The sequence below is a fragment of the Salminus brasiliensis genome, chromosome 5, assembly GCF_030463535.1.
Source record: "Salminus brasiliensis chromosome 5, fSalBra1.hap2, whole genome shotgun sequence".
NCBI lineage: Eukaryota > Metazoa > Chordata > Actinopteri > Characiformes > Bryconidae > Salminus > Salminus brasiliensis.
This window is the reverse complement of record NC_132882.1, coordinates 38385716-38405763: the sequence shown is the minus strand read 5'-3', so window position 1 is coordinate 38405763 and position 20048 is coordinate 38385716. Positions and strand designations below refer to the sequence as shown.

The 20048-nt window shown below is 37.5% G+C and overlaps 1 protein-coding gene across 1 annotated transcript; it reads right to left on the bottom strand.

Annotated features, from left to right (window-relative positions):
- Window positions 1-264: 264 nt before the first annotated feature.
- Window positions 265-12045, bottom strand: klhl14 (kelch-like family member 14). Its single transcript, XM_072678988.1, has 8 exons — window positions 11089-12045; window positions 8917-9038; window positions 3974-4063; window positions 3763-3841; window positions 3463-3653; window positions 3165-3323; window positions 1820-1977; window positions 265-1390 (listed from the first exon to the last, which is right to left on the bottom strand). Exons 1-8 carry the CDS (start codon window positions 11964-11966, stop codon window positions 1250-1252), a joined length of 1818 nt encoding a protein of 605 aa, XP_072535089.1. The 5' UTR covers window positions 11967-12045; the 3' UTR covers window positions 265-1249.
- Between the last annotated feature and the right edge of the window lie 8003 nt (window positions 12046-20048).

Genomic DNA, 20048 nt, shown 5'->3' with positions numbered 1-20048 from the left:
TTTACACACACCCGTGAAACTGAATATGTCGTGTTTAGAAGCTGACTGTTGGAAGGGCTAAAGGATGAGTAACAAAAATTGCGTTTATACAAATTTAGCAGCTGATGATGAGTTTTATACAGCATGTGTATTGTATTAGCAATCAATAAACCAGATATGCAGATATCTGCAGATATGCAGATATGTACATTTCTACATCAGTTATAAAAGAAGAAGCTGACAACTCCTGAGGCCATAAGAATCCAGAATTTTTTGCTTTATTTTTTATTGTCTAAAATGTAAATAACATAAGAGGATTTGATAATAAATCCTATGGGCACAAAAATGTTCCACTGCAAGCGATTATTTACAAGAACAAAAATTAACATTATATATATATATAGTGCTGTACTGGAATTTAATTGATGTGTATCATTTCACGTAGAAGTCAGATAGATTCATTCATCTAGATTTTAACCAATTATCAACATTTTATGATTATCTGACACACAGGGAATAATGAACCTTGTCTTAGAAATAGGCACTGTTAAACATTAACAGGTAATATCCCGAACAAAACAAACACACCCACAGAAAAATACATGTTCTTATGTCAGGCCATGCATATACTGCACATGGCTCAGTAAACAATATGTTGATTGTTCATCCAATTTAGTCCTCTTAACTTATGCTGAGAGGATTTTTATTTTGACTTCCTTTTCTCTCCTCTGTACAAATGATGTACCACCTACAGTATGGCCACGATATTTAACAAGCAAGAGTGTGGCAAAGAGTATTCTATTCTACAGTGTACACTGAATGATGATTTTGTTTAGAATTAAGCACAATCCTTGATTGTTGATTCTTTCCAGGACATAAACACATTTCGGTCAAACATTGCATAACTTCTGAATAATGTTTTGCACAAAATACAAAGTACAAATGGAAGCTATATCCGTTCAGTTGAAGAGTATGCGTGCTATATCAAGTAAAGGCAAAACATTTACAATTAAAAAATTGATCAAAGGTGAACATTCAATCCCAATACAGAAGAGCGTTAAATATGTGACATCAAATAGTATGTCTTTTTAAAATTTTCTTAACGAAAGAAAGTGCTCTTGTCAGACCTGTAAAAAAATAATTTGTACACCTCATCTCCAACCAAGGGCATTCCTCATGGACAGTCTCTTATACGGTTGTGTTTAGCGATGGACCTTCTATCCATCCTAAGGCTTGATTGATCTCTGAATTTGCTGTCAGCCATGCACTATCATTTGTTAAATGGCAGGCAAGCTGGCAGTATGACGGTGGCACATGCAGGTCCTGCTAAAGGCTCTGCTACTTCCCCTTCCAACTCTGTCCATGTGCCTTTCTCTGGGCTGTAGCAGATGGTGGATGACTTATATGCCCCCTGCAACAGAGAATTGTTAGCATAAATTCCTTAAGTCATTTTCGGTTGGTGGAGTTACAGTTATCTGTATCTGCACTATTAATCATGTCCAACTACCCTGTCCATCAATTGAAAGTACCCTGATATGGCCCTCGCTGACCACTTGGACCATTGTCAAGACAGCAGTGACATGGTAGTGGCATGTCAGTGTGTGTAGCGCAGGCAAAAGTGTATCAGACAGAGGTGTCTGTCATCCCTCAAGGATGTATACCACAAAAGTAGGTGTGTCTAATAAAGTGTATCTTATTCAACTATAACATAGCAAACAACCTACCATAATCTCATAGTGTTTTGCTGATGTATGATAAATGATTATAGATATTATGAAGTATTTTACACAAGAAATTAATTACTCTTATTCTTATAAATGAAATGAATGAGTATATTCACCATGCTCCAACTATAGCCTCCAACAAGGAAGATGCTGTCATCCAAAACTGCACAACCAGGGCCACTGCGGCCCTCTAGAATGGGCGTCTGCAGGATGTTCCATTGATCAGCTTTAGGGTCGTAGCATTCCACCAACATCACATCCAAATGAGAGAATCCTGAACAAAGGAATACAGGATATAATATTAAATAATCTACCACTAGATTGAAGATTTTTTTTATTTAAAATAAATACTGGCTTGGTGATATATTAGAGACCAGTGTTGAAACTATTCCACATACAGCTTAAGTAAATATAAATTAATAAATAAATGCATTTCAATTTCTAGAAGATATGTTATGTCAAGGCAAAACATAACAAGTATAATCCTAAATTAATCAATTCTCCCCAATAATAAGGATCAGACTGAAACTGTGTATACTGGTAGAGAACCAATAGTATTTAAGAATTTCAGCTCATTAAAAAGAGGATTCCCTAGAAATAAAAATAAAAAACTACCAAATGTGCTTACAAATCAACTGATTATTTATCACAAGTCATAAAAGAGTTACAAAAACACTATTGGATGAGTATCAGTATCAGAAGATACACATCAGTATTTCAAAAGACTATTAGCGCAAAAATAGATTACAATACTTGTATTACTTATATGTCAAAATGTTCTAATATTCAAATGAATGCATTTAGCTACTTTAAGTTGCACCCACTATTGACACACACACACACACACAAAGCTTGTCTCTGTAGAATAGTATTACGAATAGAATCGTAGGTCTCCTCCAAACAGATAAACATGAACCTATTGGTACTAAAGCCAGGCATGGGCTAGAGGGGTGTAAAGCTCCTCAGCATTAAGCAGTGGATCATTTTCTGGGATGATGGCGCTCCATCCAATACTTTTGGGATGGGTTGCAGAGTTAGGAATAAGATGCAATTAAAAGCAACTAAACGGAGCATTGCTGCAATCAAATCCTCACAGAAATGCTCTACAATCGAGAATCTGGAAAAGTGGTATGTCAGTTAGATAAATATGCATGGCAGCTCAAAAAATCATGATAACATCTATTAATAATTGTCAGACAGTGGTAGGTGCATGCTGAACCCTTTAGATGTAGGGTGGACTGTTATCTTGCTAATTGGCTATTTTTGCATCATCTGCGGCCACTAACTTGATAGATAGGACTTCTAGACAGCTGGGACACACTCATGGTAAAAATACCTCATGCCTGTCTGAAACTGCTAGCAACTAAGTCTCAGATATATTAGCTATTTTTATATTTAAAGTGAAATGAGTACAGTTTACTGTCACCTGCAGTATGCTTCATACAAGTTCGGAGCATATACCTTTTAAGTGATTACCACCAATAGCATAGAGACGATCATTCATGCCAGCGAGGGCGTGTATGGCACGTTTAGTGTTCATGTCCTGTTTTCTGGCCCACACATCTATCACTGGATCATAGCAGTAGAGCCAGGACACATATTCCCCATTGTGGACTCCACCTATAAAAAATATATATAGCCCACAGTATATTATCTGTACACATATTTGCACATATATGTTGTTTCATGTCATCACATAGTTGAAATGCTGATCAATTTAAATTTATCAGCAGAACATAAGAATTTTGAATCATCCCACCTGAGATGTAGATTTTCCCATTATGGACAGCCCCAGCATGTGCTGCGAGTGGCTGTGGAAGGGAAGAAACGTAGTTCCACTCGTTTGTCTCTAGGTTATAGGCTTCCACACTGGAGAGGTAGCCTGTCTCGTTCCTCCCTCCAATTACATAGAGGTGTTTATCTAGGCAACAGGCAAAGAAACTTGCCCTTCTAAAAGAAGATCAGACAGACATATTAAGCACATTTTTATGTATGTTATCTGAAAGCTGTAATTTAATTTTAAAAAATCAATTAACAAGGGATGGGCATGGCACCATACCTCTCTTGCATTGGAGGAAGCTGTATCCAGCTGTTGAATCTTGGATCATATCGGCTAACAAAATTTGTGCTGTGTTTGCCTGTATAGGATTAATCAGAAGAAATGTGCATTCATTAATATCTCTTTTCAACATTTCTATTCAGTAAATTAAACACTGTTTGACTTATAATTAACTATTTGTTTCAGTGATTGTTGTTTTCATTCAGTTTACCATTTGGATTCCATTGGTCCTCTCCACCTAGTAGCAGAAGAAAGTTCTCCACTTCTACTACACAGTGATGAGCACTGTTATAAGGCATTACTGTAAAACATAATTAATGCAGTTATACAGATTATTTAGTTTACTTATTTCAGATGTGTAACACATTCAGATTATAAATCAGATTATAATGACACATTTGTTAATTATAACAATGATTCTTTACATATGTAAAATAATTGTTGTAGTAGGATGAATGAGGATGAATAAGTCAATAATTTTTTTACTATGTAAAATTACTTAAAATGCATTTTTAACATAGGCATACTGCAAACTGTATCACAATAGCTAACTGCTCTAACAATATAATCACAATACTGGTATTTGGCTCCATACATACAGTCCTATTTTAAAGCAATAACACATTCTTGTGTTGTAATGAAGATCATGTGTAATTAATTAATGTATGACAAATCTGGCAGCTGATTTGATGTTTACTCAAGATTGCAAGTTTTGTACTTTTAAATCATTTACTCATTCTGTTGGTTAACTGTGTTGGACAGGTGCATCTGTGCATCTGTGCATCTGTGTATCGAACACATAAGCAATCTCTTTACTTTTGAGTACATTCCTAAAAAAACTTTTGAGAGAGGCCACTTCTTGAACCACCGTTGGTTCCCTAAAAAAACAATCCTCTGAAATAGATGCATGACTGTGAAGAATCTTTAAATTGGTACCGTACCTTTACATCAAGCAAAGAATATGTGAGTTGCTGCAAAGATCTATTTTACAAATATGACTCGTTATGGATCCAAAGGTTGTTCCATAAAGAGTTGCAAAAATCCATTGGTTGCATCTTTATTGTTAAGAGTATATTTTTATTTTTAAACTATTTCATTATAAATTATTAAACCCTAGTAATATTATTATATTATGCTAGTAATATGTTTTGGCAGAATGTGTGCATATATAAATAGACATTACAAAATGCAAAAATTATCAAGCTATATATTATATGCAGAATGTAAACCATTTTTTATACTCAGTACAAATGCAATGCATCTGCTACTGCCTATGTGAGAATATTTTTTTAATACAGTGTTGAATGTTTTGTCTGTCAAAAAAGAATCACAGTCAAAGAAGAATTCAAATAATTTGAGCATGCAGAAATTTTGAATACTTTTTTAGTCTTTTTAGTCTTGCTCAGCTGTCCCTTTTTATTTCGTAGTACATGCTGTAGAAAATGTAGAGCCCAGCAGGACTGTGTAGCTGGTCTGCTTTCCCTTTCCATCTTCTCTAACTTTTTTCGCTACTGCTAAAGTGACCCCCATTGGAATAGAGAGAAATGGTCTTGGGGTGGCAGTCATAATGAACATGATCATGTTCACTCAATAAATCTCTGGCCCATGCCTCTGCCGCATAAATCAGTCGTACGTTAAGAGCCACCTGTCTGTCTCTATCACTCATTTCCACTGTCACCCCTCTGCTGCCTGATGGATCGCAGTTGCTGTAAAATTAGACAGCCTTGAATCTCACTTTTTTCCATTGGCCACTTCGATGAAATCAAATGTCAGTCTGCTACTGGAACATCAAAGCACTGCTACAGAGGGAATGTCAGGATAGTACAACTTTATCTTACAGAAGTCAAGAAGGCGATGTCTAGGACTGCAGAACTTCATTCATTCACACATAGCAGGAACTGGCAATGATTTGTACACATCCGCTCCAAATCGCTTAACACATTCTTTGGCCTTGTGAATAATGTAAGAAACACTGGATAGTGTGTCATCTAATGGCTGTTCTTATTCAAGTAGTACAATAATTACATAGTGTGAACATGCTCTAAAGCGCAGAATAACATGAGGACTAGCAGGTTTTAAGATGGAGGTTAAAGATGGAGGTCTGGATTATAGACAGTCCCATTACAGGAATCTGATGCATGGTAAAAAAAGAAAGAAAAAAAAGCATGTACTAGAAAAAAATGTCTATCTATTTAAATGTGAAAACCTGAAATGATATATTTTTATGATACTTGGCATACATATGACATATTTGCTGTTTTCCTTTTTTTTTTATTATATTTTGTTATTTAAATATCATATGTAAATCAAATAGCATGTCATTATGATTCAAATGTATTAATACAGATATACTATACATGTGGTATATTTCCTGTGGTAAAGCAGTTCTGTGTAGACCATTTCTTGCACTGATATCTTGTTGAATCAATTTGAGTAGAAACTCTCTGGGTGTAAATAATATATTTTACATTAAATGATGTTCCTTTTTTAGTATATCATGTTGCATTTTAACAGTGCATTTTAAGCCAAGGAGGTTCTGTTAAGTACTGAAAAGGGGTTCTTTGACTGATACTGATAGTGGAATCACTACACTATTTTGGTACTAGGAACGAGATGTTAAAGAACCACAAGTTAGAGCAATATTAGAGGATTTCAAATATGACTAGGGTTACACAGCATTAGTAGTAGTTTTGAATAGTCAAGCAGTCAAGCATTGATTAGTCATGTGCCTTGTACACTAAAATAAAAAAATAGTCATTGTGCCAATAACAGTATGGCTAATTTAGAACATCAAAAATTACTAATTAAATTGCACAAACTACTTTTGTTCATATCATGGTAACTGACCATTTGAGCACACTAGATGGCACTCACTCCATTATGTAAAAAGAAGACAAATCTTAGAAGCAGCATCATGTCATGGCAAATAGTGCTGATAGAATATGTTCCCCCTCCAAATCAAACATGTTTCCCCTTTTGGGTTGTGGATCATTGCAAAGTTATGATTAATGATTAATAACCTGCACACCCCAATGACATCGGTGGGGTTGCTGATGTGTTAGGAGGACGATTCTGCGGTCTGGACGTTCTGATCAGTCATGGGCCATTTGACACACAAAGCTTATGGACTAAACAAAAAAATTTACAATATGACCCTAAGAATGTGATATATGGAAGCGGATGTAGTTCAATAATGAATTACAGTGCATACTACAAATTATGTGTCAGAATGCAGTACGTAGCGGTTGTATACATAGATTACACCAACAAAATTCCTGATATAATTTTCATTTTTATTAAGGCACATGTACTTGTTTATCTACTTATCTAAATAAACTAGACAGTCTGTTTTATACCTACAAGGCATCTATTTTTAAATAAACGTTAACTAGCAGTTAAAATTTCAGCAAGTGATTGTTTTCTTTATATTCAGTTATTATATACACATATTTAGAAAAATGACTTTACATCAACTTAACCTTGACTCTTATTTAAAGGGAAACAGGTTAACATTTAGACAAAAATGTCATACATAGAAAACTACACAGCAACTGTCAAAAACACAACCTGTCATCAGTATGACTTGCATATTTCTGTGTCCAACTGCAGTATTTCCACATTTGCATGTATTCAATCCTGTCTATTCTTTTATGTTTTGAGATTCGTGACCATGTCAGGCAGTAGCAATAGTCCAAGCTAATAAACAAAAATGGCATGATTGTATGTTTGAAACCCTTCAAATAGACAAATTCTTAAAAATATCAAAGGTTTTAGAGCTCTTGAGAGAAATAAAAAAAATTTAAGTTCTCCAATGTCAATGTTAAGTTCTCCAATGTTAAGTTCTCCAATGGCACAACCCTCAACATTAGAGTTTAAGGTGGCACAACCCTTAACATTGGAGTTTGAGGTTAAAGAGGTAATAACTGTAAACGTATCATCAACAGGACCCCAAGCAAACTTTGTGGCTGAGTAAAAATATTTGTAGATATTTCTTGAATACTAAAATAGTTTTTTTCATCACATATGTAGGCAGGTACAGTATATATGGCAGGTAGTGCAACTAATGTAACTAGGAAAATATTATTTGATCATAAAACATTTAATTTCCCTTAAGCAAATGCTTTTTGCAGCATAATAGCAAAAGCAAATAGTAAAATTTTAGCTTGTATTTGGAAGCCTATTACATTTTAACTTTGCTGCAAAGTTAGGTGGTACAGCCAGTAAGTTGCAACCGCAGAAAATGTCCCTGTATAAAATAAAGTTATATAAATGTCTTTTTTTTACATTTTAAAAATGTTTTTATGTTGTTAATTACATTTTATTTTAGATCAGAACAAGTAAGGGGGAGTGCACTGGAAGAGAAGCCCACTGTAAGAGAAGCCCACTGTGAAAAAGAAAAGTGAGGTAACACTTAAGAACTTAATGGACTTAATGATGATGATAATGATAATAAAGATGATGCTTCTTTTTAAGTATCAAACTGAAACACGACTTTGTTTAATCACAATTCATTGCAGTGTATCCAGTAAATCAATTGCACTGTAGTCTATTTTAGTTAATATTTACCAAACATGATCTTATGTGATTTGTCCTGTTTTTATTTTTTATCAAATTACTATTTTTGCTTTAATAGAGACTGTTGACTAAAACACGTTTTGTATTACAATAAAAATAAATAAAATAAAAATGCAACAAAAAAAGCAGCATATATATATATATATAAGTTGGAAACAAAATTAGGCAATAGTCTGTTAATTCTATCAAAACAGTTCTGTAATATTTAATTGAATATTGCTTGAGGAGAAAAAATACAGATCCAGTTTTTGCCCTAATATGATGCAATATAAATATATGTGAGATCAATATGTGTGTGATCATCTGCAATAAGTCCTCACTAGATCATTAGATTAAAATTAATGCTAGCAGACTTCTGAAAAAAAGGCAAGGGAATCCAGACATGAAGCTCACAATGGTGTGAAGACAGTCACGCTCTGATTAAGAAGTTACATTAAAAGTGATAGTGATACATCATTACCTTAAGCATCTAAGGAGCACAAATTTCTATTTTACTCCAGGTTAAATCTGTGGTAAGACATAACTTCAAGCACCTACAATCCTTCAAGAAAGAGAGCAGTGAAAGATTAGGGCACTCACTTGTAAGGATCTTCCATGTCTTCTTTTCATCATCATAATACTGCACTAAATTACTGGGGAGACGATCAGGACCTGGGGGCAGACCTCCAACCAAAAGAAGCATTTTTTTGTTGGAGCGAATCCTGAAATATCAGAAGGTAGAAGAGATGGGGATACAAACTTAATAACAATTCATATTCCAATAAATGAATATACAGTGGGATGGATAATCATATTACTATCGACAAAATATCTGTGTTCATAAGTGGTTCATATATATATATATATATATATATATATATATATATATATGTAAAGTGAAGTGAGAAGTACTAAACATTACTGTTTAGTACAACTATTACACATTACTGATTATGCCATAAAATACATTTGTCATGTTTTTCATATACTTAAACATGTATTTTAAATGGCTGTTTTACCAGTAATTGCTGTGATTATCCAGAAAACACAAACTGGCACATGTGTTAGACAAACATTTTTTAAATGGTGTAAATGTTCTTACAATTGTCTACACATATACAATTAAAGTTGTGTTAACATAATGCATGCACAGTAAATTTGCGAGTATTAAATCAACACTATGATTGTTAAAGCAACACTGTAAGTGTTCATTTTTACATTGGTGATGTAACAATAAAAGAGTTAATTTTATCATAATGTAGTACCAATGCAAGTAACTGCAAAACCCTAATAATAAAGTAACCAGCGCTTGCTAAAAACTTGGAACTTTGAGTGTTTGACTGCAATTTGAACCTGTGTGTCAGCTTGCCATCTGGTAGTCTAACTAGATGGGAAAATGTGGTAGCTATTTCAATCATTGTGTTGCTACCCTAATGTTGTTTGTTGGTAAATGAGTACAGTGATAGTACAGTAGGCCTGAACACCACTGAAGACTCAATGGTCCAAATCCCAAATGAGCAGTCAGAACTCCAGACCAATTCCCGGTTATGGTGGCACGTGAAAATGGATAATGAACAAATTGTTCAGCCTTGTTCAAGTGTAGTCAACAGAAAGGATACAAATAAACGTTTCACATTTTTGTCCAATAAATCCCATACTGTAAACAGTCTATACAACTAAAAATGATAACCAGTTAATAGGATAGGCAATTGTCCAGTAAATGGGTTTGTATAGATCAGAGTGGGTGGATAAAACTGTAGTGCAGAACAGATAATTAACAGCTTTTCATGGCAATATGACATTACAATGAAAACTACATTAGCATTAGACAACTTATCAAGCAACTTATGCCACTGCTTTATGTACCTAACCATAGTTTGCAGTAAGATTACTTATTACAATAAGAATGTAAATACTAAGTACTGAAGTTAGAATAACTAAAGTTGGACCATGTAAATGACCACTGGGCTTATTATAAGTGAACTATGACAACTTCCAATTTCTTAAAAAAAAAACTATTATTCTGCCTTTAGTGCTTTAGTGGACTAACCTTATCCCACTCGCACTGACATTACTAAAACTTTTCACACATTTACTTTGAATCAATACCAACATTTTCTACACGTAGCTTAGCAATTCAATATATAATGACGACATACATAATGGTATGTATTCTATATTATATTGTATGTATTGTAATGATTTCATACATTTTTCTGCACTCTATCCTAATGAATCATAATAAGAAGTGTAGCATGACCACAAAGCAGTGTGTATGTGTGTGTGTGTGTGTGTGTGTGTGTATGTGTGTGTGTGTGTATGTGTGTGTGTGTGTGTGTGTGTGTGTGTGTGTGTGTTAAAAGTCCAAGCAAAATCATCAGCAATAAAAGGAACACTAATGTAAAATAAATTCCTTGGGGTATTCAGTCATTCTTTTGTTTCTACATTCATTTGTATGAGATATAGATTATTTTAACATTATTTTTATAAATGTTGTGACTGAAAAAAAGAAAACATCCCAACTTTAACATGCATAAAACTGACAAGAATAACTACATCAACTACAACTAAAACAGCTAGCTATGTAAAAGAGAGGCACTTTTTATTTTTGTCAATATGAGCTAAGAGATATAAATGCATATATACATGTGCACATTTGCATCTTTTTATAATGCCCAAATAAAAAAAACAGAAACAAGCAGCATAGCAACACTGGCATGTTTACATAAATAATCAATATGTATATGATGCGAGAGTGCGTTAAGTGCCTACCTGCTGGCTGTGGTCTGTCTGCAGTGCTGTCTGAAGGGCATCAGGTGGTAGTTCATGGCGTCCAGCAGAAGCTTCTGACAGACCGGGTCGCTTCTCATGAAATCCACAGACTGCACCCTCTCCACCAGCTCCGGGGCAGGGATGAGGGCGAAGCGGAGCCGCTTCATCAGGTCAGGGGCGTAGTGCATCCTCGTCTCGCGGTCGTGCTCCAACCACAGCACGGACATCTGAAAGAGAGCCAGCTCAGACTCCACGGGGGGTGGCAGGGCGTCCAGCATGGCGCACATCTCCTCGAAGTTGAGCAGCAGCACGTCCTCCACTAGGTACTTGTTAGCGAGTTTCTTGGTCTCGTCCAGCCCGTGCAGGGCGGCGATCTTGCAGATCTGCTTATAGTTCTGCACGGAGATCTGGTCGTTCAGGAACTGTACGCTGAGCTTGGTGATCTGGGGGATGTTGAGGATCTTACTGACGGACAGCACCTCCTCCACCGTGTCCAGCGACAGAGTCACGTTGGCCGTATACAGGTACTCCAGCACCAGCCGCAAGCCGATGGAGGAGCAGCCCTGCAGCACTAGGTTGTTGATGGAGCGCGGGCTGGGCAGGAGCTTGTCGTCCGGGGAGGAGGAGGGGGTGCCACTGCTGCCCTGGTCCTTGCCACTGCCGAGCCCCTCGCTGTTTAACATGTGTGTGGAAAACAGAGACCTGAAGTACTGCGAGCAGGAGGCGAGCACCGCTTTGTGGCAGTGGAACTGCTGTCCCTGAGCGGTCAGAGTAACATCGCAGAACAGCTGCTTCCTCCACAGCAGGTTCAGCCCATGCAGCAGCGTGTCGCTGTGAGTCGGGTCAAACGTGGAGGTCCGGTCACCCGATCTGGACATGACTTTGAAGCTGCTCACGCCTCCTACAAGTAAACAATGCCGGAGCCATTGGTCTCAGTTTCTGTATAAGACGACAGTTTCTCTTGTTATGCTGTTGCTGGACTTAAGTTTTAACGACGGCTAGAAAACGGTTACTGGTAGCCCATAGAGCTCTTCATTACAGCGACACGGTGGTTTTGCCAGGAGCATATGCGTGGCAATGTAACTTGCACTGCAAGGATAAAACAAGATTAAAGTGCGTGTATGTGCTGTGGGTCTTTGTATTTCATCCCTTCAGTCACTCGTGACTAGCTCATCTCAAATGGACCCTGCGGGCTGAAGCGCATAGTCAAAACAAACTAGCCCCACAGCCTACTGCAGCAACTTCAAGTTGGCATCGAGGCAGCTTACGAAATAGCCTATCTATCTACACAGGCTATTGATAACGGTCAGGTTGTGTTGCGAACACGTCGTGCAGCTATTTTGACACACACCCACACACATACCCAGCTAATATAGGCATTTGCACGTTCAGGATATGAACGCAGACCGATACAAAAGCAATTAGTTCGTCTCCGGCGACCACAGCAGAAAAGCGCCTCTCCGTCGACGACGCGAGTTATTGTGAAATATTCGACAAGGTAAACCCCCCTTCGCTATTCGACTGACACTAGCTCTTCGTGTCGACACGTTCGTACGAGGACAAATGTATCACACATACCGACGCGCCGCGGCTAAACTTGCCACCGTCTCCCACTTTCGCCGTCGCCACATTTCTCCAACAAGCGCCTGGCACGGCTAAACGACGTTAGCAGCCAGCCCTCACAACACAAGGCAAAACTTACCTGACTTGAGGGGAAATAAAGTAGCGTCGGCTCCGTAATGTTCTCACGGGACTTTCCTTTGTTCTCCTTCGTTAAATAAATCCTTTGCTTTCTTTATAAAAAAAAGTCTACAGTCGGTGCTCGAAAACAGTCATTGAATCCAACTCATACAGTCTTATTTCGCGTTATATGTTGTCGTTGCTCATTTGTTCTTCGGAATTAACAAGAAGTGTGTGAGTCTGAGAGGGAGCTGTGCTTTCTGCAAGAGAAGAAGAAGAAGAAATATACGTGTGACAAATTATGCTACCAAGAAACAACACATCATTATCCTTGGGCCTGGGGCTCAGTGAGTCGTAACGAGAGTAATAGGAAATCCACGGTTGGGGAGAGAAACGGTCGTGCATGGCCGGTGGAGAGAGACCATGCAGGGGTATGGATGCTGGAGAGACTGGCAAAATTATGGCTCAAGGCTATTGTAAAAACTGTCGAGCGTAAATGACTGCGATTTCAAACATCTATGGAAAAAAGAAAAGAAGGGTGAGAAAAAGGGGGAGAGGGAAAAAGCTAGTCTTTCCTTCGCCGTTATAGAGAGAACCGTCAAGTTTTAGTGCGCATTGCTAATTAGTCAATTTCTCTGTGCCTTCACAGCCCGACGACTTCGCTGCTGAGCTGAAACTGCTAATTTCTGGGACCAGCCTTTTTTTGGCTGAGAACGGGATGGATGAATGGCTTGTCTCGCACAAATGACAAAAAGCCCCTGCCTTAATCTCCATCGCCAAAATAACCCACCCCATCTTATTCTCTTTTTGCTAGTCCTTCAAAAGAAGCTACTTGAGGCAAACTTTAGTCCTGCATCAGCATCAAGCAAAAAAAGCACGTTGTCCTAATTATTAATGTCAGAATGTATGTCATATTCTGACAAGTAAAAATTGTCTTACAAATACTAAGTCTGAATACAGAAAGCTAATGTCTGTATGTTTGGATGCATTTAACTATACCTTCATTTATGATTAAAAAACAATTAGCTTGAAAGCTCCTTTTACTTTTTACTAGTGAGTGATGTCCCCTAGTCCCCTAGTCAGTAACATATGGACATCAAGAAGCACATAACCACTATAAGTTATGTTCCATTTGACTTAGATTTGCAAAAAAAAAAAAAAAACATTTACAACTCCATAATTTCAGACCTTCCCTCATCACTTTACATTTCCACTTCCCTATCCCATACACATGACCACTAATTCCTTACTAGTTACATTACTAGTCCAACTGGTCTCTCTCTCTCTCTCTCTCTCTCTCTCCCTCTTTCTCTTTCTCTCTCTCTCTCTCTCTCTCTCTCTATATATATATATATATATATATATATATATATATATATATTCTTTCATGTATGGTTTATAAATGATAAGTCTTACTTTCCCTTTAATAATACTGTGCACCCATATGCCTAATAACAGAACAGAAACACCCACACTTTGCTCTTTCCTGTCTTTGTACTTACAGTTTGCAGGGTTGGTTTCAGGGTTTGCTTTTTCCCAAAAGCATCTTAGCACAAAAATGATTCCTAAATGTCTGAAAGCACATCACACAGACCACTCCCTGTACCAGTTAAGATGATATTAAAACTTATATGCTTTTGTGGAACTGGGCCCCTTATGGCATGCATGCACTATATCACAATTACTATATTATAAACTACTCAACTGAATGTAAAGCCTCAAAAAGATTATAAGGGATTTTGGAATATGTGGAATACATGGAATATCTCTCTAGTCATGGGTACTAATGTAAAACCCATAATTAAATAGCCCAATGGATATTTACCCAGTTATCATTTCAATAAGGTTTCAAATTACTGTAAACTAAAATGGTAGGTAAACTACATATGTTACCACAAAGGGCGTTATTAGCCAGTAATGCTAAGGTACTCACTAGCTAGTCCAAAATTATATATTTAATAGTGCTTTCCAATTTGCTTACAAACTATAATCCCCTTCACCCTTGTTTTAGTTAGAATGGCATCCAAATAGAGCAATGAGAGTATTTGGAGAGAAGGTCAGATAGAAGTACACAAACAAGCAAAAAAGTAACATAGCAAAGTTGTAGTTATGTTTTATCAAATCTAAGACTGAGACCTGTGTTACCGGTTCATGACACACTATACCAAATCAATCATGCTGGATATTGGTTATTGTGGCATGTATTAAATACTTATGTGGGGGTATATTTAAAAATGCTTTACATTGGTGCTTTAAATGCTTAAAAAAGGTTTTACATTGGTCCAAAATCTTGGAATTAATTCAAATGGAAGCTAAAAATATTCATTTGTCATGGACTGTGACTTGATATTAAAGACTTATATGAGAGATAAAATCCATTAGACTAATAAGTGTATAAACAATGTGTAACTAAATATTTACAACAATATTAATTGATAAAAGATAAAAGATCTATGTTGCACCTACAATATAATGGTAATTACTAATATCCACATGTCCTTAGTGTAGTACAACTACACTACAAGAAGAAACCAGCAGTCAAAATTGATATGATATCAGCCAATTCTCCGTTGACTTGTTATACCATCTGAGATGGCCGTCTCTGAGTCTCTGAGTCTTTAAGCTTCGTCTAGCGTCTCAGTTCTCCTGAGGCCTGTGGACTTGAGATGGTGGGGCACTCCGGGTGTGCCATGTTATGGAGGGGTGTAGAGTGAGCCTCATCATGTTAAAGCAGAGTCTGTGGACTTAATTAAACCCTCTGAGACTGCGAATCACAAAGAACATTTACAACTCTCTCTGCCCAACTGTTAAACCAACTCCTATTTATCGTTCAAATTAAAAAATGTAGCATTCATGAGTGGTCCATTGGCTGCATAGCAGGGAATTAGATCTCTGTTCCTCGCTTCAGACAGAGGTGTGTAGGTGTGTGTATAAAAGTGCCTCTGATAACAAATAGATTTAGATAGAAAACCTTGTCTATAATCTCTGACCATTACACAATAATAAAATTGGCAAATCAAGACCTTCAAAAACAGAAGCAATTTATAGGCTAATTTGTTTTACATGCATTTAAGCTTAAATGCTTGATGTTTTATGTTGTGAAATATGTGATGTCTAGATGATCGGGTCAAAGTACCGCCATCATAGCTGGTCTTGTGGGGTGTTTCCGGTAAGCAGTAGTTAATACCTACCAAAAGTGATCCGAAAAAAGACAAAGGGTGAACTGGTCACAGCGTCATGGACAACTGAGACTCACTAATGTGTGTGATGTGCCAATTGTCTAGACAGCACATCTCGCAGGACCTGTCATGGTCCACATAATTTCCCTGGCGAAGAAGGCCTGTCAGCTTCTCTACCACTACTGGACTGCCGTCCAAGTTGCTGCGGAACTTGAAACCTGCACCACTAAAAGCTTCCGCACAAGGAACATCACAGCCTGGTTTGGGAGCAGCACCAAGCAGGATAGGCAAGCTGTCCAGAGGGTAGTGCACTTAGCAGATCAAGCTTTCTGACCTGCAGACCATATATTACAAGCATTGCTTGTTGAAGGACTTCACTCATCCCAACAATCTTCTAGAAGGTGGCCTGGTCTGATGAATCCATTTTTCTTTTACACTGTGTGAACAGTTGAATGCATGTGAAGGGTTGGGAGGATTACTTTACTTGTTAAATATATACACACATCACTGCTGTTGAAACAAAACCCAATCTACAAAACTTTGTAGGGAAAGAAAAAATTGTATATTATCAAGGTAATTGTGAAAAATTAATTAAAAAAACATCTGGCTCATCAAAAAAAAAAACATCAAACTTAGACCCGTGTAAATCCCATGCTGGTCTGGTGTTGACTACCCCTGCTGGCGACATCTTACAGAAATAAAACATAACAACAGTGGCAAGTAAAAACTCCCTCAGAGCTGGAGGAAGAAACCTTGGGAGGCACCGAGACTCACAAGGGGGACCCATCCTCTTCTGGTTAGAACTATTTATAAATTATTGATAAAGTTTATCAAACCATCTAAACTGTTGTACTGCTCAGGTGTGCAACATAATCATAATTATAATATAAAAATCATGGTATAGTATAACTTAATATAGTGATGGTCAGAGTAATGATGGTTAATAGTGGTAATATTAATAGTGGCAGAGAGTTAAGAGTCCATTTAGATTTTAACATTGGCATTAGGCAGGTAGCAGTAGAAGGAGGGTGTGCTGCTGGTCAGACTGGTAGGTGGCAGCTAGTCTGAAGCAGGTAGAGGGGACCTCAGCGGGCACTCTTCAGCAGGTCAGGCTTGGACTCTCTAATTTACATTGAAGAGTAATATGGCTTTTATTTTTGCTTCAAAAATTAAGTTTCTATTAGTTCATGGCATTTTTCCAGCACACCAGGGGAGGCAAGCTCAAAATTTTTATAGGGTGGCTAAGAAAAAGTCACAATGGACATCAACAATAAAAACTGCATCTCACAAACAAGAACACATTCACTTGATTAGAAACAAATATGGTAAGAATAGTGATCATTTTAGGATGTAATGTAGTCCTACTAATAATAACTATTTTTTAAATATAACTGCAATCCATGTAACTGTTACAAATACAATAAATGTTTTTTTTCTGATTATGTAACACTGTTACATGTATCCTGTTACTGGCATTTATGTGAATGTTCTCTTGACTCACACCACCTCCAAAAACATAGTTGTAAACCAAGTATACACCTTAATGGCAACAGTATTTCCTAACAGCAGTGGGCTTTTTCAGCAGGACAATGCCCCCTGCCAGTCTGATCCACGGAGGCCCCTACTTACAAGAATCTGCTGTGAACATCTTGGTGCCATATACCACAGGTTTCCTTTTTGTGTAGTCATGCCACAACTAGTCAGAGATGCTTTGGCAGCACAAGGGAGAACTACACACAGTGAGGCAGGTGGTTTTATGGTCATGGCTGATTGGCGTATGTTTTTGATATGACAGCTATTATATTGTTGTAATATCAGACAGGAATAAGCATTAATATTGCCCAGCTTTGCAGTATGCTAATATACAGTGTGCTTTGCAGTGTACTTTTTCCTACATGTAAATCTATAAAACTCACGGACATATATATATTTTTGCACTTAGGTAGATTTAAATGTTCACTGTACAGGGCACAGATATTATTTTTTTTAAATAAAAAAAGCAGAGATAGAAACTGAGAGAAAGATAGAGAGAGAGACAGAGAGAGAGAGAGAGAGAGGGAGAGAGAGAAGGAAGAAGTTAGTAGCAGAAACTCCTCCAGGCATATTTCCTTTGGCTGACTGCAGAGGGGAGAGTATGCTAAGATAGAAAGTATTATTTTCCTAAATGGAAGGTGTCAGATGGTCACGCTGGGGTGATCGGCTGTTCAAGATCACCGCTTCCCATCTGCAATTTGTGACGTGTGAAAGATTCAGCCCAAATGTGCTCACAAACTGGAAATCCGCAGCACTTTTTCTTATCGCCGGCAAGCAAGATAACCAGCTGCTTTACAGATCAGGGAACATATCATATTAATATCATGGAGTGCTGTGATATCATCTTGTTTGTAGAAATATTTTTGTTAACTAAGTGTGGTGAGATGGCAACCTTCAGAAAGTAGCATTTTTGGTGTTTGAGGCTGGGGGGGCATGTGGGTTAGGTATCAGCATTATAGAATATATCTGTATCCCCCCACCTAAAAGATATGAATTAACATATAGAAAATTATTTAGTTAGGGTCAAAGTAGAAGGGCCAATTATAGGAAATTTTAATCTTCGAGGCACTCTTTTAAACCAGATTTTGTTAATACTTCTGATTTTGGTAATTTGATTGTACATACCTACTTCTATTTAGTGAGAATAACAACTGTTTTACAGGAGAAGGCAAAACATAACTCTTAAGGGAAGTTAAGATGTAAATATATATTCATTCAAGTAATTTTGTTTGGCTACTGTAGCTACTGTATTCAATCAAAAATCTAAATAATGAACAATTTATTTGATTGATATGATTTTTTCTTTATTTTATTTTCTGTTCTTATGATCTGACCTTTCATATCACTAATCATAATACCCAATATAAGACATGGGCAATACTGTATTGCTTGTATTGTATTGTATATATACCATACTGTAAAAAGATATTTAAAGTCAGGTCTGATTACAGAGCGTTAACTCAACTTAGATTAGTCAAATGTTTCTAATCTCACATTTATGAGTTCTGAATCTGTTGTAACTAGTTGGAATTGGTTAAATATTTTGTAAAATGTTTAGTCTGTGTCCCTCACCCTTAATTTGTTTACTGTTTATTCCATCTGCATGTTAGAACTCCACCTATCACATCCCCTTAAGACTCCTAACTATGAACAATGGCTGTTGTGTTGTCAGTATTCAAACGTATGATCTCCTGTCTCTCAACAAGCATGCCATTAGGCAAATTCACCATTGCTAGATATGTGAAGTTATGTACATTTCTGTGGCTAAGCAAGAAAGGAAAGGCACATTTATCCAGAACTATACTACTTCATGAAGTATGATTTCAGCTCTAGAGAGCTCTAGAAGTGTTTATGAAGAGACAGGATCTCATAAGTTTGACTCCCATCAAGCCGTCATGCCCATCATGGTCAGGAGTCTAAAAATATTTAAGCAGGTTCAGTTTCATGTGCCTTGTTTTCACTATGACATGTGTTATATGTGTGTTACATTACTAGTACTACACTTATTATTATTACTATTACTTGCATTGGATGGGACTGTATGTAGGCAATCACCATTAGTACAGTGTGTGTGGGTGGGTGTGTGCAAGCATACTTGCATGCTGCAAGGATTGCCTTGAGAATATGTGTGCCACATGGGTGTTGATTTGGTGCAGAAACATAGACGTGCTGCTTCTCTTTCACATATGGGCTTCTAATGGGCGAGTTCTCGACCAGGTGGGCCCAGGCGCTTGGAGACCAGCAGATGATCATTCATGACAAAGAAAGCGCAGCAGAGAGTGTGTGTGTGATGGAGGTGGGGAGGTAGTGAGGTGTACCCAAGAGAGCAGCTGGGCAGCTAGGGCAAAGGCACGATGGGGCACTGGAGGGACAATGGCATGTCTGAGTGTGTCTGCTTCTGGGTATGTGTACCTGAGTGCATACGTGTTAGTGTGCATATATGTGTGTGTGTGTGTGTGTGTGTGCCTCTAACGGGTAGCCACCCTCAGGCTTGGCAGCAGCGGTAGAGGCGTGTGCGCTGGAGCGGCCGCAGGCTCAGTGGCGCGATCACCTGGGGAAGGTAAAGCC

Bases quoted from the DNA above. Each gene is read 5' to 3' on its own strand.
- klhl14 (XM_072678988.1), bottom strand. From the start codon at position 11,966: ATGTCCAGATCGGGTGACCGGACCTCCACGTTTGACCCGACTCACAGC. The intron at 9,039-11,088 runs GTAGGCACTTAA...CTGATATTTCAG, and splicing joins AGACAGACCACAGCCAGCAG to GATTCGCTCCAACAAAAAAA. The intron at 3,842-3,973 runs GTAAACTGAATG...AATCCTATACAG, and splicing joins GGACCAATGGAATCCAAATG to GCAAACACAGCACAAATTTT.